This window comes from Ranitomeya imitator, chromosome 5, assembly GCF_032444005.1.
Source record: "Ranitomeya imitator isolate aRanImi1 chromosome 5, aRanImi1.pri, whole genome shotgun sequence".
NCBI lineage: Eukaryota > Metazoa > Chordata > Amphibia > Anura > Dendrobatidae > Ranitomeya > Ranitomeya imitator.
Genome location: NC_091286.1, coordinates 494,225,588 through 494,248,186, shown reverse-complemented (window position 1 = coordinate 494,248,186; position 22,599 = coordinate 494,225,588). Strand labels below are relative to the sequence as shown.

General features: G+C 42.5%; 1 protein-coding gene across 1 annotated transcript in view; it reads right to left on the bottom strand.

Moving 5' to 3' along the window:
- Nucleotides 1–4,295: 4,295 nt before the first annotated feature.
- The window catches only part of PPM1L (protein phosphatase, Mg2+/Mn2+ dependent 1L), a 290,444-nt gene continuing 272,140 nt past the window's right edge, over nt 4,296–22,599 (bottom strand). The window contains exons 3-4 of the mRNA XM_069727408.1: nt 8,539–8,700; nt 4,296–5,268 (exon numbers count right to left, since the gene is read on the bottom strand). Coding sequence (XP_069583509.1) covers nt 4,922–5,268; nt 8,539–8,700 — 509 coding nt within the window. The 3' untranslated portion in view covers nt 4,296–4,921. The remainder of the gene's footprint in view (nt 5,269–8,538; nt 8,701–22,599) is intronic.

Here is a 22,599-nt window from a genome sequence, read left to right as displayed (position 1 = left end):
GGGATCTTGAAATGTTGGCTAGTGTATGCCAGAGTATGAATTTGCCAGATTTTGGCTCATTTCTATGATACCGGTGCTTCCAGCTCGGGCTGTGCAGTAAGTAGCAACACTGTACAGTTTATAGGGACACAGAATGACTGGGGGTGGCCAAACATTTAAAGGGAGCCTGTCAGCAGGATTGTGCACAGTAACCTACAGACAGTGTCAGGTCGGCGCCGTTATACTGATTACAATGATACCTTGGTTAATGAAATCCGTCTTCTGGTTGTTGTGTAATCTTTATTTTCAGTTTTGAGTTAATGATATTCTCGTGCTCCGGGGCGGCCTGTGGGGGTCTTCATCTGGGGCTCTGATTAGGTATTCATCAGTATGGCTTCTGACAGGTCACTGATCCCTCAGTGACCTGCCCTCTATTTTAAATAATGAATATATATGTATATTGAAAAAAAATTCCCTTCTACAGGCAGGTGCTGGCGCCTGCGCTGCAGCATGGTCGCATCTATCACGTGTACCTTCTCCTCTACTTTTTTTTCCATCTTTCTCCTCCCTGCTATAATTTCAGAGCTGTCAATCAAAGAAGAGGGAGGTGGCGATAAAGTGAAATCAATTAGGTGGGTAAGGTGCACTTAAATGTTTGGCGTTGCCTCGACGCACCGAGTGCCTGTACTCGCTTTGAATAGTAATTTTGTACTGAAAAACTCCCTTTAAATTAAAGAATCTGTGTTGTAGATCTCCACACAAGCTGTGAAGCACGACCAACAGCACTGGTGCTGCTCCATTTTGAGGATCAGAAGGGGTCCTGGTGGTCAAACCGTCAATAAGCCATAAGTAATAACAAATGTAAGTGATGGTTCATCACTTATCGTGGGAAAAACTCTAGGGTTTTTGGAGGCTTTTTTGGCTGAATATTTTACTGTTATTCCTGTTATTTTACTGTTATACATAACACCTGAACACCATAATTTACAGTTTGAGGATGCTGACTGTATCACTGGACTCAAGGAGCTAAGACCTCAACTGATTTTTGTGGTTGTTTTGGAGTCACTTTTATTTTTTCTTTGTTGCATTTGCGTCCAATTATTCAAAATTGTGCACATGGTCCAAGAGCTTTGCATAAAGTAAAACATGCTCTTAATTTTTGTCTTTAACCTTTTTGCCACCTTTTAGCTTGAAAAGTTGCATGTTTCACAAAATGGCACAAAAACAGGCAAAATCATATAAAATAACATGCCAGAAGGTAGAAATTGAAATATGACTATGATCCAAACAAATAAAAAAGGCACAAAACACTAAAAACTCGACAAAAAACTGGTGCCAATGCGCTACACTCAGGGCCGCCATCAGGGCATTATTGCCCTTACTGATGTATGTGGCCCAGTGAGTATAAGCAAGAAGGACCGGACCTCCTAGTGTCAGGATGCAGCTGATTTAGCAACTCAACTTGAATCCTCGGATGCACATTCAGTTGAAATAGTTAACAGCCACCAGCCAATCAGAGGCCATCAGCTGCCATGCACCGGCACATCCATGCCTCAAATAGATGAAGAAGAGTACGCCGCTAAACTGGGGCCATGTACGGAAAATCTTTTTTTTTGTACTGTGAGGTGGTAATATGTGGTCTAGCCATGGTGTGGAGGTATTTGTTCCTTCTATGTGGCATTATTCGGTCACTATGTGGTGGTAATATGGAGTCTGGTCATGTTGTAACAATATTTGTCCCTTGTATGTGGTATTATTGGTCATTTTTAAAAATGTATGTGACACATTCCCGTAAAGAAAAATATACCTAAAAAGTGTGTATTCCAAGAAATTTGTAATAGGTTAGAGTAGGGCCCGGCCAAAAGAGTCTACGTTGTCGTGGTGGCAGGCTTAAAAAAATCTTTTGGCCAAAACAAAAGCTGTTGGCTATGTATGTGATCTGGTGTTTGATGGGAACCGTTAATGTGTGATTGGTGAGGGCATGGTGCAGAAGCGGAGTTTTTCCAAGAGTGGGCGTTGGGACTGTGTAAGGTTTGAGGGTTGGATGCAGAGCTGGATTGGAGTCTGGGCAAAGTCTCAAGAGGGCCCGAAAATTTTGCCTGTATGGGGCCCTGAAATTACGGGTTGCAGCCCTGTCTATACTGATGGTTTGGTAAATGGAAGATGACTATGCTACTGATCACCTTGTTCCTGTTGGGCTAGGTTCATATGTTCCATTTTGGCACAGATTTATAAACTGAGTCACAGACGAGGCAATTTCTGTCAATGCCACACACAAATCCACTTTGCTTTTTATTCCGCCCAAAATTCTCCAGTCTTGCATGCAGATTTTGTTGCAGATTTCACTGTATACAGTAAGAAGGTTGAAATCTGAGATGTAGATGTGACAATTCTTCTCAAGGATTAGCATGTTACAGATTCGATCATCCACAGCTTGTTCTATTTGAAGTCATGTATTTTATTTTAATTTCTCTCCATGTTAAAAGTTTAAATGAACAGTAAAATACCAAATGTTTCCCTGATAACAAGGTACCTGCTGCTGAAAGCACCACAGACCCCCAGTCTGTACATAATCGATGACTTCTCTTCTGCTATGCAAGGGAAGATGAGATATGAATTATCGTTGACCACCTAACACCAAATCCTGAATGTTTTATTAAATTCCAAGTAATAGATGCAAAACAGGAGACTATAATAATTGGTGCAAAGGAAAAAATGCAATGGTTGTCAGCTTCTACATACAATGGCATAATTGGAAGCTCATATACCCCAATACCTAATCAGCAGCAGGGCCCACAAGTGTAGCAGGTCTTTATTGATGTTGGTCTTCTCATTGGGTCAAAGGGACCTTTTGGGCGCCCTTAGGTGTGTCAGTGGTTGCAAGGGTTGAGGTCACTTACGGACCCTGGAGCCTGTCTACCTGATTATAGATTCCCACCGAAAAATGAAAGCAGCAACATGATTAGCTATGTACAACTTCTCTTTTCCTTTCTATTTGGGTTTTTATAAATGTGCCATATATTATTTGACTTGACTATTAGACTCTGTAAGCTGAAATATCAAATAATTAATAATATTGTATTTATTATTGCAAGTAGATTTTTCCTGAAAAATAAATATAAAACAATTTAGTAAATAATAATATAAGTAATTGGAAAAACTTGTTTTTTGGATGTTTACAAATAATGTTGCGTCTGAGAGTTCTTATAGAGCTTCTTGGAACTCCTTTATCACAAGGGCTCATACCAGGAAGGAATGATGTGCATTGCCTGTGTGTGGGTAACTAAGAGGAGAGATATACTGCAGGATGGAGATCTGTATATAGGATCTAAGAGAAGAGACATACTGCATTAAGGAGCTGTATACAGTGTTCTGATTGGATAGATATTTTACGGGACGGGATGTATAAAACACTGAAGGATAAGCTGTATACAGGGGGGCTGAGAGGAGAGAGATTGTAGGATGTGTTGTATTGGACTGAGAAGAGACATACTGCAGGATGGGCTGTATACAGGGGCGAGAGAAGAGATATATTGCAGGATGAGTCTCTACATATAGAGAACAGAAAGGAGAATATGCTGCAGGATGTTGCTCTGCATAGAGAGGCTGAAATTAGTTAAGCTGTGCTTGTTGTCTGGTACTGAGAGACCAGTGATGTGAAACCTACTAATGCTGCTCTGTTGATTCATGTGACAGAGGATTATCTTTTGCTATATGCATCAATAGAGTGATATTTGCAGTTTTACAAATGTTATCTGCTAGCAGCATCAGTCAAGAAACACAGCTCTGCACTGGTGTTGTAGAGGTGCGCAGGGCAGTTGAACTCTGCTAGAACCAGCTAATGATGTAAAAACACACAGGCAGCTATTCTGATGTAGATGGCAGAGGATACAACTTGTCAGCAAGGGCACTGTACAGGAGGGAGAGTGCACAGAAGCATAAAGTGAATTCTACACTTAGATTAGCTTGATAATAACTCAGAGAGATGGAGTTTGTCACTTATAACGTATTGTGAAATACTGTATGATTAAACCTTTTACCACAATGGTCAAGAAAAACTGGTCACAGGCCACATAGATTATCCAATGACCAAGATATATTTGCTGATCTCACAGGGCAGTACTCATATTCACAGTTTTGTCTCTGAACTGTCGCTTACTTAGTGAATAATGCATTCATCACATTCATATAGGCTGCAGTGTCTTGGGGAGCAAATTTCAAAGCACCTGTATGTCGGAGCGTCTTTAGAGCTAAGCTATAGCCATTCCTGGAACAAACATGGAGAAGTCTAATCTAGTTATGATAAAACACCAACGTTTGTCACGGTTGTTTTGGAGATTTTATTATCTGTCTATCATCCAAGTTTTAAAATATCAAAGTATGGAGTCTCCTTGTCATGTCCTAATAATGAGAACAAACCATAGAAGATAGGTAGGCAAATAGTTCAGCAGGTAAGCTTTAAATTAGCAGTGACATCATCATTATAATAATAATAGTAATAATAATAATACATCTTTACAACTTTTTTACAATGTTTCACCAGGACTCCCCTTGGATATACATTAGACAAATGGTTGGTAAAAGCGAACACTTACTTTATTCATTGACAGTGTGGCATGGATCTCAAATCCCCTATAATGCAGTATGACACGTTCTCACCTCCACCCAAAAACAATGCTTTAAAGTCTCCTTGATGGGGTAACACTTTCTTTTAATACAGACAATTGCTTATTAAGAATGTAACAATGTTGGGTCATATAGTATATACTTTCTGTGTGCTCATAAGTTTACAGTTGATGGATTGATTAGCTGCATGAGCCCATGTTAAGATCTAGGACATGAATATGGAGTCATGAGGCAATCTTAATAATGTTTCCACAGTTTCCTACTTAGTTAAAATAAAATAGTTTGCCTTAAGTCCATCTGTACAGAAGTGAATACCTTATTGTTCATCTGTTCTACTACTATTCCTGAACTTTACTACCATGACTGTTATGTTATCAGGACATCCTCTGTAGAAGGACTGTAACACAATGCTCTTGGCTCCAAAGTGAGGTTCATCCAGACGTTCTTTAATAAACCGGACGGCTTCCTCATTGCTGAAAGCGTCCCATAACCCATCAGATGCCAGGATCATGAATTCTGGTTGTAGCTTGTCGAGGTCAAAGCTCAGGATATCAGGGTCTGATATGATGACGTTCAGATTTTTCAAGGGATAATCCCCTAAAGAACGAGACATTGCCAAAATTCCTTGAACTCTCCAAGAACCATTGAAACTGATGAAACCACCTGGAAGGCAAAAAACAATGAGACTATTATTCACTAATTTCCACACAATAGCGAATTGCTGAATGATTGAAGTAACTCATAATCTCAGGACGGCTTCCATCTGTCTACAGTAACGAGCTTAAGGTCAATTTGAGCTGGTTATTAGTTTTATGTTCCAATAAACCAAGCTAGCTATCAAAGGCACTTCTGGCACCACAGTTACCCCACCAGCATATTTAGGATATATATTCTCCTCCAGGACTGATCTTTCAATCTCAATCCATGGGTAAATTCTGTGTCAATGAATACAGGCTTCCCCATCACCGAGATAGGAGATGCCAGTTGGTGCTCATGAAGTGCTATGGAGAAAGGAAGAGGGAGGAGCTACAGGCAGGGACAGACATTCTGCTGCAAGTTCTCCGTAGAATCTTATGAGCACCAACTGTCATCTCCTATCTCAGTAATGAGAAAATCTGTATTCACTGAAGAGAAAGTTTACCCGTGAAATGAGAATGAAAGAAATACAAAAGGATAAAGAATCGGCTTTCATGAAAAAATATATGTTATAAAGTTTCTTATTGTGATGTATACTATTGATTTATGAAAAGAAATCAAACAGCGGTGACTCTTTAAACGATTTCTGTCTTTGAATGACTCAACAAAACAGCAGTTCGCAGGCCGAGTTGTGGCTAAATGTTATGCTGATCACAGCACATACCGGTAGAGGAATCTCAGGGATGCCTCCTCATTCTCCAGGGACTAATCACAGGGAATAAATGAGAACATCATGTCCACCGCACATCATTGTTTGCATGCTGCGTCTCCAAAAGTTATTTTCAGGTCATTGGTAACTGCGCATGAGGTTTGCAGAATGAATCAGATATCGGGATTTTTTGCTCAGTTATTAGTTTTTTGAGCAATAAATACATTTTATGTGCTTTCTTACATTTCATGGAAGCCTTCAATAAAGCCGAACCCAGGACCGGAGAATAATCCATAAAGCTGTATACATATGGGAGTTATTTATGGTCGGCCTGTGTTTTTCTCAGTTCGCTATGGTAAAATGTGTCTATAGAGAGTGCACATCCATTCTTCAGCCACAACTTTTTTTGTTCATTTCAACGTTTTTTTTTCTTAATTGATCTGTTATATCTCTATCTCAAATCCATTCTATCAGATCTATATTCCATCGAGGAAAAACTAAAATATAATGGCATAAATTCTTCTTGATAACTTCCATGCCAGTTTATATGGCAAATCAGCTTGTAGTACTTCTATGCATCTTGGGGAACTTGTTACAGTATTCTGGAGATTACAGATTTCTTACTTGTCACTCTCGGTAATATTACACAGTATTAATAATGTGAAAATGAGGACCTCAAAGTGGATCTACGCCAAAATTCACAATACAACCAGCGTACCTTATTAAACAGGTAGACCTGATGTGACTTACGTTCTTACTGTGAAAATCCATATCAGAAAGGCTGTATAATCAGGATACAAGATGATCATTTTATGAGTGCAGCTAAACAGTCAGAAAGCTCATGCATTCAAGTTTAGTCCCTTCTCACTTAGCCTGCAGCTTGTACTGATTAGTGTGAGGCCTCGGCAGCAGGGAGGAGGGACACTGAGAGATGGCAATCAGGCTTGAGGGTGGAGATTGAGTTTAAGCTTTCAAAAACTATTTTACAGCATTCTGACATGGATTTTAAAAAAAGATCTATTTATTAATGTATGCAGGTTGTATTGTAAAATTTGCCATCAGATTCGCTGTGCCATGCTGTTTTTACAGAATTCATTCTTCTTTTCTGTGTGGAAATCCAACAAACCAACATGCTTGAATCTTCTCTCCCCAGAAATTTTCCACTATGGGAGAGACAGAGATCATCACCATAATACCAGATGGTCGGCCAACTCAGCGGTATTCGTCACATCCGAAATTCATCTAATTTGTATGCTCACGTTTTGTCTTTGGCTCTACAGGCTACATAGGGGCCACTGGTGGATTTACAGGTCACATATGCAGAATTTGCACCATGACGGCTTTGCCAGCTGTATTACAGGATTTCTCCCTCTTGTGAAATTAATGATTTTTTCTTTTATTAATTTTCAGTTTCTTACATAGCAACAACCTATTCCACAGCGTAGTACACAGCTTTATTATCTAATATCTACATCGTAAGGTTAGAAATAAAGGTCAGAAACATAAAGATCAACTACTTACGTATTGTGAATACATTTATGAAAATACATTTCTAATGATTTAAGAAAATAGCAGCATTGAGTGTGATGATAAACTATTATAACCTGCAGACAAGTCACCGGCCCCATCAGGATCATGTATGAGGCCCTAAAAAAGGCATTCGGGCATATGCGCTGAGGGGGCCAGGGACTGTAATGTGTGCTCTGTCAGACATCATTTTTGGTTGCATCAGTCTATTTGAGGTGAGCTCCAAGACATGGTCGACTGCGTGCACAAGAACAATGATGTGCAGATAACAATGACCGCTTATGAGCACAGAACAATCTAATGCTGATCATTCTGTGGGCATCGGGAAGTGCAGCTGGCTTGTCTAACCTGGCTACTGCATTACCACTCATTGGCGTGTCGTGATGTCCAGCTGTTCTCAGCTGCAGTTCATATAGTGTAACCCCGCCACTAAACCGTAAGCCTATGTAATAATGCTAACCTAAATCAACTCTAAGCTTCATTTACACTGCAAGAGAATCGTCAACGGGCGTTGTTAAAAGCACAGTGTAAACAGGCTGCTGATTGCCTGACGTATGAGCAAAATGCTCGTTCATAAGCTTAAATGATCTCTTCTGCAGCACAAAAAATGATCCTTCTTGGCGGTGCATCGTCCTGTGTAAACAAGACTCGCAACGCCAAGAAATATTTCCGCCTATGCGCACTGAGCAATCTAGTATAGATCGCTCAGTGTGCATCGTTTACTTTGGTCTGTCTGTGTAAACAGGCTTTGAAAGACTGCTGATCAATAAAAGTTTACAGATCACCGGTCATATCATGCCGCCGGAGGGTCCATGTAAACAGACACAGTCATGATTTTTTTGTGTTCTGCCAACAATCGATTGTCCATCCGTGTACATTCATGGGAGATAAGGGGGAGATAACATATGTGTACGATCTCATAATCTACTGTATTCATTACATTCATACTAATAATAGTCTGGACACTAAAATTGAACCCAAATGCTGATGTTGTGAGTTATCCCCTCTGGTGTGTGTAAAGTTGAAGCCTGTAATGTGCTTTGATGCGGGCAGGATCTTACCAGCTCTCTTAATCCTCTTTCTTTCCTTTAGCTGATATGGTTTGTGATCATGCGATAACGGAATTGCATTTCCATCCTTGTCACACAAGACACCGCGCGAATCCCCAACATTTGCCACCGTGAGTTCTTTGTCAGATAACAAAGCAATTAAACATGTGGTACCTGCAAACGGAAAACAGAGATGTGCTGAGTGTTTTGTAGTCAGAGACACAGGATCTACCTGATAACACATTCTGGGCTCCACAGGAGACAGACAGCAAAGGACGACTCAAATTACAAATTCGATTTCTTTTCTTAAGCCTTTTATTCACTTCATTTTTCAGCATGACACACTCTGTTAGCCATGATTCTACAACGAGGCCTTGTGATACCAGTCTGGAAAGTTTTACGCTACCTAAGTTGGGTGACGGGACTTCCTAAGTCAATAGTTTATAAAAAAGAATAATTTGTAGTGTATCTATCTTGTGGTGGCACTGTCCCATTTCATTTCACTTTTAGTAAGACTCAATAGGCCCTACCCATAAAACAGGTTTCATTTTTCAACTTTTTATGCATGAAATTCCATTTTTTTTTTAAAAGTCTTTGCAGCACACATCGATAATCAATATAATGAAAACCACTGATGGGTGAAATGAACAACATTGAATATTTTGTTACAATGGGATTTGTCAAAGTTAAGGAAATATGAGGCAGCAAGTAGATAGTCAGTTCTTGGAGTCACTCAATCATAAGGACCTAAGTGACTACAGAGGGTTAAATTATGATGACTAGATGATTGGGCATCTCTAAAATGGCAGGTCTTCATATGGCAGATCTTCTTGTAGTGTTTCCGCTATGTAGATGCTAAATAAAGGAGGGCCAAAGAAGCACAACCAGTGAGCTAGCGAGCGGGTCATGGGCACATGAGGTTCACTGTTGTGTGTGGGTAGTGATGGTTAGGTACAATCCCTGTAGGCTATTATATAAATTACGCTGGTTGCGTAGCTGAAGACCTATCAGTGCGCCCATGCTGATCACTGACAATTGCTGAAAGTACCTACAATGGGCAGACTAGCGCTGGAACGAGCTCATGGAACAACGGGAGAAGATGGCACGTGTGTTATGTAGCCTGTAAGAGATGTTACCAAAAGCACAATGAAAAGAAGGCAAGCTGGCAGACGCATTGTAATGCTCTAGGCAATGTTGTGCTGTGAAAACACAGATACCGATGCTCAGGTGGCTACCACTTTGTCACCAAACACCCACTACACAGTACACATGGTTTTAGACCAAATACACTCCGTAATGGCAACAGTATTCCCTCATAGAAGTGGTCTTTTTTTCCGCAGGATAATGTGTCCTCCCTCATTGGAAATATTGTTCAGGAATGACTTGAGGAACATGATACAAAAGCAGTGTAAAAATGAAAATTGGATGGATTTCTCCAAATCAGAGGAGTCTCACACCTCATGTCCAATCAGTTGACGCTCCTGTGTATTGTTTCTATCTTCAATGCTCTTAGATCCCAATCAGCTGGAAAGCCACTTATCTTTTATCCTTTACCATAGCAAAATAGAACACCATGAAAGATTACAACCATGGGTTACCTTATATTACACCTATCTTTCTGGAAGATTTATACACAGGCACTAGGTTATTTAAGACATCTCAGAAGAGAAGTAGACATTTTAGTATCTTGCAGCAGTAGACGTTAACCCATAATGACCAGAGGCGTCTATTCATTTACTCTGTCCTGTGGGACATGACTGCTTATCTAATGCTTTTTGCTCTAGTGAGTCTTGGGTAAATATCAATAGCTGTTGGCCTAGATAAGAGGTAAAGAAAATGCATAGTGACTTTTAAGAAGCCCAAGGCAGAGAAGTACCCAGACAAAACAATGAAGATCAGATGAAAAATGGATAGTTGCAATATACTACAACATCAACGATTATTGCTGCTTGTGGTGACTACACAGAGATATATGACATTGCAGAATGCCAGAGGTAGCACGAAATGTTACTCCAACGCCATTAACACTTTATTTCGGACCCTAGAACACAGCAGAGTCTGCTATTAATAATTGACACTCGGTTCCTTTGTTGTGGTGGACCAGCCTCTTGCAGCTGCTGATCCATATCATTTGAAAGCCATGTATTGTGTCTACATTACTAAATTATGCCTGCTGGACATGGCGTGCTGGCAGCCCTAAAAGTACTAATCTCTCACTTAACTGCTTATTGAGCTGAGGTCAGTTTACACGTGTCATATTGTGTCTCAGCACCATTGTTGGGTTTATTTGTGCATTATAAACTTTTGTCTTCCAAAATTTCATAAGTAATAAAGGTTCAAAAAGTGATATTTATGGGGAACCGTTCAGGTCCCCTCACTGTTTCGAACTGATAATAATTGGATAAAGTGTTTCATGGGGCTTTTAACCATTTCTGAAAACCAAAAGGATAGACGAGAGGGGTCCTTACCCACTATACCAAAGCTAGAATAAACCCCTATGAAAATAATCTTTATTTGTATATTGTTAAAACACTGGAAAAACACACATATAAAAATGAATTAAGTCATAGGACTGGGGTAATGGGCTCTATAGTCCCTAATGTAATCCTGAGCTACCCCTACCTGACCACGGATGTTGGTACCCTAGTGAAGATGATATGGCGCCCTTCTTATCTAATTTGTCCCTAAAAGACCATATCTCCTTTATTGAGCACCAAAAAACACCCAGTGAAAGTTAACACAATTAATATAAAAAATACATAGTGAGTAAAAATTAACCTCTTCATGTAGGTTACTACTGAGGACATATATATTAGGCAAGTATAGATTGTCAATCAATATATCTGTGTAGTCATGTTCTCAAGTCAAAATGTACCACAACTTCCCTGCGTCAATAGCTCTACTAACCATATCATGATGTCCATGTCAAATTGAAGGCCAGGAGAGGGGAATAATAGAATTTAATCCCTCTACAGCATTAGTATTAAATACCGTATACACAGCCCTTTTAAAGGGAAATAATGTCCCTCCATTCACAGCAGTTGTTATAATAATAGAGTAGCGTATTAGGGTGAATAAATGTCAGAATAGTCCCGGATTCTCGACGTGTTTCCCCCTCTCATCATTCTAGGGGTTCATCAGGGGATAGAAATAATATGTGATATGCACCACAACCCTCTATCAGTAGTGAGGGACCCAATGGAACAAAGGGACATTATTTCCCTTTAAAAGGGCTGTAAATATTTAATACTAATGCTATAGCGCAAGGGTGCAGAATATTTTTTCAGACAAGGGCCATTTGGATATTTATACCATCCTACGGGGGCTGTACAAACTCCACTCACAAAGTACATCCGGACTCTGGCTCTGGTGTCAGGACGTAATCTTTCATTGCATGCCCTTCAGTGTTCAGTAGTGAACACTGCATGTGCTAACAGAGCAAGAAGAAATTAATGAGCTGGTGGCAAAATACACCTCCCTGCCCAAGAATGTGGTCCATGAGAATCTGATCAGGGGCCTGATAAAATATTATCGAGGGCCGTAAATGGTCCACGGGCCTGAGGTTCCCCACCCCAGCTATAGAGGGATTCAGCTCTATTCCCCTCTCCTGGCCTTCAGTTTGAGAATCATGGACATTATGATTTTGTTAATATTATAGCATGAGAGCTATTGATGCAAGACATTTGTGGAACATTTTCTGGTCTGCACAACAGATCATCGTTCTCGGCAGCACATAGTCATCATTGTATGAAGGCAGGACCTGCACTGCTGAGAATAATGGCAGCCTAAGAGCACCAAACAATCTATTATGGTTCAGAGAGCATCCGAAGCATGGTCAGCCTGTTTAAACAGGCTATTAATCAACAGACAATCAATGGTCATTTAGTGCTGCAGATCAAATAATATAAATAGACCCTTACTAACGCTGAGAAATGAACTGTGATCCTGTAGTGTTGCATATGCTACTTAGGCAGGACTAGTCCAGCAAGGCATCTGTTTCCTGGAGTAGTCATAATAGCCATTATTGGATGATCCAAGTCAAAACTAGTCCAGGGAAGAGACGACCAATGATCTAGAATGTACAACGATGTAGGATTAAAGTTCAGTTTCCAAACACTGCAATGTTAATAAGCCCCATGAAGCACTTTATCTACTGTACTGGAGTTCGAGGACAATCAGTGGACCTGGCAGGTTCCCTTTACATGTGTTCCTGGTGTCATTTATATAACTTACTAATGCACCAGAATTTCACAGATGTGTCTCTTTCACCGTCAGTCACCACTGGGCCTATGTCCTGATAGTAAGTTTTATGTAACTTCGCCCTTGCATTGACAAAGCTCCACCAAGGTATTTGTTTTGCTGTCACTCCTGGCAGCTGCACTTTCTGCTGCAATTGACACCGAAAAGCGTTTCCTGTGTCAAAATGTCATCAGATCTATTTGCGAAAGGGGTTGGCTGACCACTCACTTTATGAGATAAGCCCATATCCTTCTGTGCCACAGTTAAGGTACCTTCACACTGAGCGACTTTAGAACGATAACGATAGCGATCCGTGACGTTGCAGCGTCCTGGATAGCGATATCGATGTGTTTGACACGCAGCAGCGATCAGGATCCTGCTGTGACATCGTTGGTCAGAGCTAGAAGGCCAGAACTTTATTTCGTCGCTGCTGGATCACCCGCTGACATCGCTGAATCGGCGTGTGTGACGCCGATTCAGCGATGTCTTCACTGGTAACCAGGGTAAACATCGGGTTACTAAGCGCAGGGCCGCGCTTAGTAACCCGATGTTTACCCTGGTTACCAGTGTAAATGTAAAAAAAAACCAAAACACTACATACTTACATTCCGGTGTCTGTCGCGTCCCCCGGCGTTCTGCTTCCCTGCACTGTCAGCGCCGGCTGGCCGTAAAGTAGAGCACAGCGGTGACATCACCGCTCTGCTTTACGGCCGGCGCTTACACAGTGCAGGGAAGGTGACGGCGAGGGACGCGACAGACACCGGAATGTAAGTATGTAGTGTTTGTTTTTTTTTACATTTACAATGGTAACCAGGGTAAACATCGGGTTACTAAGCGCGGCCCTGCGCTTAGTAACCCGATGTTTACCCTGGTTACCACGGGACTTCGGCATCGTTGGTCGCTGGAGAGCTGTCTGTGTGACAGCTCTCCAGCGACCACACAACGACGAAACAGCGACGCTGCAGCGATCGGCATCGTTGCCTATATCGCTGCAGCATCGCTTAATGTGACGGTACCTTTAGAGGTTGGGGCTGGTTCAGCGGTGATGACATAAATAACAAAGGAAAAACTCTTCTGTGTCTAGCGCAGGGTCCGGAAGTTGAGCTCCAGGGGCCAGCATTGAAATGGACATGTAGGTACAGTGGGGGAATAAGTATTTGATTCCTTGCTGACTTTGTAAGTTAGCCCACTGACAAGGACATGCATAGTCTATAATTTTAAGGGTAGATTAATTTTAACATTGAGAGATAGAATATAAAAAATATAATCCAGAAAATCACATTGTATAAATTATATACATGTATTTGCATTTTGCAGTGAGAAATAAGTATTTTATCCCTCTGGCAAACAAGACTTAAAGGGAACCTGTCACCCCGTTTTTTGAGATTGAGATATAAATACTGTTAAATAGGGCCTGTGCTGTGCGTTACTATGGTGTATGTAGTGTACCCTGATTCCCCATGTATGCCGAGAAATACATTACCAAAGTCGGCGTTTTCGCCTGTCAATCAGGCTGGTCTGGTCAGGTGGGCGTGTTCACAGCGTTCTTTTCTTCCCCAGGTTTCCGTTGGTGGCGTAGTGGTGTGCGCATGTCCAAGGTCCGGATTCCCTGTGCCCACGTGAAGACACAGCGCGCGATCTGCGCTGTCATTCCTTTCATCGGTGCGGGCGGCCATCTTCCTGGGGCCGCGCGTGCGCAGATGTAGTGCTCTGCTGCACGGGGCTTCAGGAAAATGGCCGCGGGATGCCGCGCGTGCGCAGAAGAGATCGCGGCGGCCATTTTCCCAAAGCCGAGTTTGCATCTCGGCTTTGGGAAAATGGCCGCCGCGATCTCTTCTGCGCACGCGCGGCATCCCGCGGCCATTTTCCTGAAGCCCCGTGCAGCAGAGCACTACATCTGCGCACGCGCGGCCCCAGGAAGATGGCCGCCCGCACCGATGAAAGGAATGACAGCGCAGATCGCGCGCTGTGTCTTCACGTGGGCACAGGGAATCCGGACCTTGGACATGCGCACACCACTACGCCACCAACGGAAACCTGGGGAAGAAAAGAACGCTGTGAACACGCCCACCTGACCAGACCAGCCTGATTGACAGGCGAAAACGCCGACTTTGGTAATGTATTTCTCGGCATACATGGGGAATCAGGGTACACTACATACACTATAGTAACGCACAGCACAGGCCCTATTTAACAGTATTTATATCTCAATCTCAAAAAACGGGGTGACAGGTTCCCTTTAATACTTGGAGGCAAAACCCTTGTTGGCAAGCACAGCAGTCAGATGTTTTTTGTAGTTGATGAGGTTTGTGCACATATCAGGAGGAATTTTGGTCCACTCCTCTTTGCAGATCATCTCTAAATCATTAAGATTTTGAGACTGTCGCTTGGCAACTTGTAGGTTCTACTCCCTCCATCAGTTTTCTATGGCATTAAGGTCTGGAGACTGGCTAGGCCACTCCATGACCTTAATGTGCTTCTTTTTCAGCCACCCCTTTGTTGCCTTGGCTGTATGTTTTGGGTCCTTGACTTGCTGGAAGACCCAGCCACGATCCATTTTTAATATCCTGGTGGAGGGAAGGAGGTTGTCACTCAGGATTTTACACTACATGGCTCCATCCATTCTCCCATTGATACAGTGAAGTAGTCCTGTGCCCTTAGAGAAACCCCCAAAGCATAATATTTTCACCTCCATGCTTGACTGTGGGGATGGTCAAAGGTGGGATTCAAATTTTTAACAACAGGTTGTGTTTGTATGTAGGAAAACCACACCCATTTACATACCTCCTCAAACATATACAAGTAGGGGCGCAGTCAAACCATACCTCCCAACTTTTGAAGAAGGGAAAGGGGGTAAAGTTTGTGATGCGTGCAGCGCTGCGGCAAATTTTAGGCCACGCCTCTGACCACACCCATTTCACAACTAGTCACACCCATATCCACATCCCAACCACAGCCATTTAGCACTGCTCATCACTGTTTCATAAACAATAATTATATACAAAAAAATATGGCCACAGTGCTCCATACTGTATATTGGCCACACGATGCTCCATACTGTATAATGGCCACAAATGGTGCTATATAAATGAATAATAATAATTAATGCTCAATAATGTATAATGACCACACATGATACTCTGTACTGTATAATGGCCACACATGATGCTCAATACTGTATAATGACCACACATGATACTCTGTACTGTATAATTGCCACACATGATGCTCCGTACTGTATAATGGCCACACATGATATTGCGTACAGCATAATGGCCACACATAGTTACTCCTACACACGCGGCTCCGCTCCGTACACCTTGCATACACGGCTCCTCTCCGTACACCTCATACACACGCGGCTCCACTCCGTACACACACGGCTCCGGTCTGTACACCTCATACACACACGGCTCCGCTCTGTACACCTCATACACACACGGCTCCACTCCGTACACCTCGTACACACACGGCTCCACTCCGTACACCTCGTACACACACGGCTCCACTCCGTACACCTCATACACATGGCTCTGCTCCGTACACCTCATACACACACGGCTCAGCTCCATACACCTCATACACACACACAAACGGCTCTGCTCCATATACCTCATACAAACACAGCTCTGCTCCGTACACCTCATACACACACACATGGTGCCGCTCTGTACACCTCATACACACACGGCTCAGCTCCGTACACCTCATACACACCCATGGCTCTTCTTCGTACACCTCATACACAGCTCCGTTCCATACACCTCACACACACACGGCTCTGCTCTGTACACCTCATGCACACATGGCTCAGTTCCATACACCTCATACACACACACACGGCCCCTCTCCGTACACCTCATACACACATGGCTCTTTCTCTGTACACCTTATACACACGGCTCCGCTCTATACACCTCATATACCCACGCATGGCTCCTCTCCGTACACCTCGTACACACATGGCTCTTCTCTGTATACCTTATACACACGGCTCCGCTCCATACACCTCACACCCACACGGCTCTGCTCCATCCACCTCATACACACACGGCTCTACTCCGTACACCTCATACACACACGGCTCCGCTAAGTACATCTCATACACACACACACACTGCTCCGCTCTGTACACCTCATACACACACGGCTCAGCTCCGTACACCTCATACACACACATGGCTCAGCTCCGTACACCTCACACACACACACGGCTCAGCTCCGTACACCTCCTACACACACGGCTCAGCTCCGTACACCTCACACACACACACGGCTCAGCTCCGTACACCTCACACACACACACGGCTCAGCTCCGTACACCTCCTACACACACGGCTCAGCTTCGTACACCTCACACACACGGCTCAGCTCCATACACCTCCTACACACGGCTCCGCTCCGTACACCTCATACACACACGGCTCTGCTAAGTACATCTCATACACACACATGGCTCAACTCTGTACACCTCATACACACACACACGGCTCTGCTACATCCACACTGTAAACAAGTCCTGACCACAGACATAAGCTTACGGTCGTCCAGCACCATGACAACCAGCACAGCAGAGTCCTACAATACAGGGAGACCCCTAATCATGACTCCTGACTCCTCCCCTCCTGTGACCTCATCACATCACAGGTCCTGTGCGCACAGAGCAGCGGCAGCCATGTATGTGATGTGCGGCTGTCTGTGGGTGGAGGGATGCAGCTCTGCAGTGCTGGACCATGGGGCACTCTCAAATCGGAACTCCCCAGCGGGATACGGGAAGGTTGGGAGGTGTGGTACCAGATTGCGGCTCTGAATCTCCCCGGCTACTTTTTTAACAAGCTGTTCTATAGAACCGGGGAGAACCGGTTGAATCCCACCCCTGGGGACGGAGTTGTTTGGGTCACAGGCAGCATTTCTCGTCCTCCAAACATGGTGAGTTGAGTTAATGCCAAAAACCCCAATTTTTGTCTCATCTGACCACAGCACCTTCTTCCAATCACTCACAGAATCATCCAGGTGTTCACTGGCAGGCTTCAGACGGGCCCGCACATGTGCCTGCAGGATTTTAAACCTTTACGGTGTAATGTGTTATCAATGGTTTTCTTGGTGAATGTGGTCCCAGCTGCCTTGAGATCATTAACAAGTTTCCCCATGTAGTTTTAGGCAGATCTCTCGCCTTCCTCATGACCAAGGATACCCCACGAGGTGAGATTTTTGCCTGGTGCCCCAGATCGAGGTCGATTGACAGTAATTTTGTATTTCTCCCATTTTCTTACTATTGCACCAACAGTTGTCTCCTTCTCACCCATTATCTTACTTATGGTCTTGTAGCCCATTCCAGATTTGTGCAGATCTATGATCTTGTCCCTGACATCCTAATAAAGCTCTTTGGTCTTGCCCATGTTATAGAGGTTACAGTCTGACATGGACTTTAAGCCAAAAAAATAAATGCAAAAAAACCCTCAGTGTGAACATACCTTAATGTGTTTGCTGACTTCTAAGTGAACTATAAACTCCTGCTCGGCTCGAAGATCTTTGATGATTCAGAACAGCACAAATGGCCAAAAAAATGTCAGTATATGGCTTAAATCTGCTTTTCTTCAGATTAGAATGAAGGAGACAAGTAATCTTGCCACCTACAAGAAGCTGATTATCCATTTATTCCTTTCATTACATTCCAGACTACGCTGCATCGTCAGTTATAACTATTGGGGCAAGACAACCTAAAACAATGGCAAATTATCGTGACTACATCATAGGCGGCCTATGTAATCTGTCAGTGCTGCTAGGAAGCCTTCACGGCAGTCCTGCTCATTGCAGCATGCCATCTATAAGAAGTAAAACTTCATTCAAACGTATGACCGATCTCAGTGTTCTGATTATATTTCCATCAGTGTGTCAGGTTTTGCCATTAGTTTTTCTCAAATGTAAAAAACAAAACAAAAGCAAAAACAAAAAAACTAATGAAGTATTGTCAGCTTTCTCCTATCGAACAGTGGGTGATAAATGGCCAACACACGGATGGCACATTGATTGCACCAGAGTACTGCCCGATTTTTCTCACAGACCCATAGATTTGAATTGTCAAGGTTGATCTGAGATTCGGATCATAATCAGATATGTCTCTGTGGTTTTGTGCAGACCATTTGACTATGTACAGTAGGAGTTCTATGAGTGAAAAACACAACACTCATATGTAAAAAAAATAGTCCTAAGGGTTCATGCAAACACCTGTGGATTTTGGTCCTATCATGGACCGCAAAGCACAGAGTGGCCGCGGGTCTCCCGACCCGAGAGTGACGGCCTCATACAGACATATGCAGCTGCCATGCTCCGGTTGGGAAGACTCAACCAGTCGGAGCATTGCGGTCTGTGACTGGACAGAGGTCCACGGACGACTGCAAGAGCCCTAAATGAAACAGTTCAAAATCATTTTCAGAGAAGTCAGATCCAGTTTGGGGGCTATCAAAGATTATAGAAAGGGTAATTTTTTCCATAAAAACATTAACACTATTGTCCCTGGTCTGTATCTGGTAATATGGATTAGTTATTCTTAAATAAATGTAATGCCAGACACACAGACACGGGCGGTATTGGATGTAGAAGAAACATACCGTATACTCGAGTATAAGGGACTATGCATACCAGGCTTATACTCGAGTCAAGAAGTTGTCCCAGTTTTTCATGGCAAAATTAAGTGCCTCGAGTATATATGGTACATAGTTTTTAAATCAAACACGACGTCTTTATAGCTTATTTATTCCCATGCATCCAAGACAAACTTGTATCTTGCAGGATCTAGCATGGCGCCTGCTGATCCTTGTTTTATTCCATTTTTGGCTAGAGTTCTTGAACCACTCCAGCACACTATGATTCCTAAATAAACAATATGTGATTTATCCATATAAACTCGAATATACAGATGTAGTCATCATTCACAACAGACTATTTGTGACTCCTGACCGTCGTTAACAGATTTCCACCATCAATTAGCGTAAACTGAACTACCAAGATCTTAAATTTCCACATTTTACAAGTTAGCCAGACTTCTTTAAGAGCACTTATCTGGTTTTACCAATGTACCCGGCAAACCAGTGAGTGGAAAACAACGCGGCTCAAGATGAAAAGAATGACTGTTGTAAAGCCGCACAGATCGTGAGGTTAAGTGCCAGAATATAGAATCAACCTTATTATTTGTGTCCGCAGAACTTACAGATCATTATTTATGAGGAACAAAGAAGCTATAAAAAATAAGGCTGTATAATTTGTGCCACAGATCAGGAGGAGCCGCTGCTGTAAGTGTCTACTAATTGCAACAAGGGCAGGAATTTGTTTCAACTAATAGGCAATGATGAACAGTTACATTTTGAGCCTATTTTAAGAAACCTCAGAAGACAAGTGGCTAACAATATCATGCTAATCAGTGACATGAAAATGAAAATAATACTTCACTTGAAGACACTATTTTGCAATGTCTCGATAATCCTGTACATATGTGCCGCTGAACCGCCATAAGGAGACCAAATCTGGGCACAGTTGTACAGTTTTATAAAACTTTCCATATAATTGTTTGCAGCAGTTGTCACCAAATTCAGAATTCAGCATAGGTCAGGAATGATGAAAACCTTATGTGTCTCATGGTGCCAGTGGGCTTCTATTATCGCACCAAAGGCACGCTGTATGCCGCCATATGGCGACTCCACAAGGCCCCCAATGTCCAATAGAAGCATTATTGCTTGGGAATAACATCATAAGACATGTAATTTGTGACACCACTCATACAATCCATAAAAAACACCATCTCTGTACCTATATACCATACTGAGCCTAACGGAATCATCTAGGCTCTGTATTACGGATCTTGTGTGCACGAGCACTTATTCAGCTATAACGTCAATTACTGCTACAGTTACCAATTACACTCACTTGTCTGCGAGTCACATTTACATGCAAATTAAGGCATTTGTGAAAAAAAAAGAGAAAGGGAACCTGACAGCTTCAAAGCCCCCCAAAACACCACATCTTTATTTAACCCTTTATGTACTTCCAACAAGTCCCCTTTTATGAATTGCAGATTGGAATCTCAATAAAACTAGATCTAAAACTTGGCTTTGATGTATGCTAATTAGTGGGTGACTAGTCGTGGGGCGTTGTTTTGTTCTTATTAAACATGTTATCACGCCCCTATAGGTGTAAAATCACATTCCGCGTCTTGGCATTGAAGCCAGGTATCGTCTCCCCGGCTTCATTGGTGCGCTGTGCATGCCAAGGGAGGCAGCGGTAACACAGGACTAAGTCAGCCGCGAGATTTACAAAGAACTGGTGGTGACGCCGCTCTTGCGACTCATGTCACATGATTAGATTTTAACTGCAGGAGGCTGATGGACAGGACCGGTCCCGGACCTTCAAACATCTGTGGTTCTGAGAACAGGAGATCGGTGCAGTCAGTGCGGACGGCTGATCTAACAAGTACTAACTTAAGAATGTCACTTGAGGAAGCAGGGCAGCAAAGTCAATTTTGGCTCCCTTATATTACTGCATTGTGCCATATCTATAGGCGATTCTCTAATATGACACTACAGTTTTTCTATTTGTGGAGCCATTTTCTTCCTCTGTATAGTGATTGGATAGGTTATACTTTAGCCTGGTGCTGCTCGATGGCCAATTCTTACTGTATATTATCCTTTGTGTGCATGTCACTTTGCTGCTTATCTGGCATCCATCACAATAGATATAATCGACTCTATACAGAACATGAAATAAACTGCTGAAACCTAAATTATACGCCAGTGAATGGGATCTATAGTAATGGATATGTATGATGGGTGAGCTAAGTTTCTCCCCAGATGAGAGCAGTTTGCATCACTGCGGTAGTGCCTATCCTAGCTCTAACGCCACTTGCTGTAGATAGATCACTGTGCGATGAGCGAAGAATAGAAATCATTATATCCATTGTGTAAAGAACTGAAAGACATAGCATGAAGAGCTCTACTGGTAGAATGTGAATGGAGTATAATATACCTTTATCAAAGGAAGTGCAATTACTCAAAGTTGAAATCATTCAGGGGGATATCTCCAGCAAAATAGCACTTCTGCACAGCATAATGTCTGATACGTTCCACTGTCGTGCAGAAGTGATGGTCAGCTCAAAAACACAATTACAACACTGTGTGTACAGGGATACTACAGAACAGGTGGAAATATGGCACGCTTGTGATCACCAATGTACAGTCAAGGTGATGGGAATGACTGTAGTGTACAGTAGTAATTCTACCTGTATCTCGAATGTCAGATCCTTAGGAATCCTCTGGCAGTATGCCTCTGATAATACTCAGAACTAGAGATGAATTTGATTCCCATCAAATCCATTTGCCCATATCAAGTTTTAAGAAATTCACTAAACATGGCAAAGTTGAACAATTTGCGATTAAATTTGAGTAAATTGCTAATGCACACGGCTATTATACACAATTCAGAAGATTGCATCAGTCAGACAAGGCTTTCCAATAATACCTTGTACATATCACATCAAATAGTGTAGCACAGTCGAAACATAACAAACATAATGTAGCACAAAGTATAGGACAACCTACCATAGCCAATATAAAAGCTGAGGCAGGGAATGCAGAGCAGCAACCGTTTTAGGATGAGACTGCTTAGTGGAAGGATGTCATAGTTAACAGTTTAGCAACAGAAATACATAAAAAAAGGCAAAACACTCTGAATATACTGTATAGTGTGTGTGTGACAAAACAGCAGTGAAGCGTGACTACAATCCTTTACCCACAGCAACATACGTGGAGGTCACATTGACATTAATAGGACTGTGTTTCCACT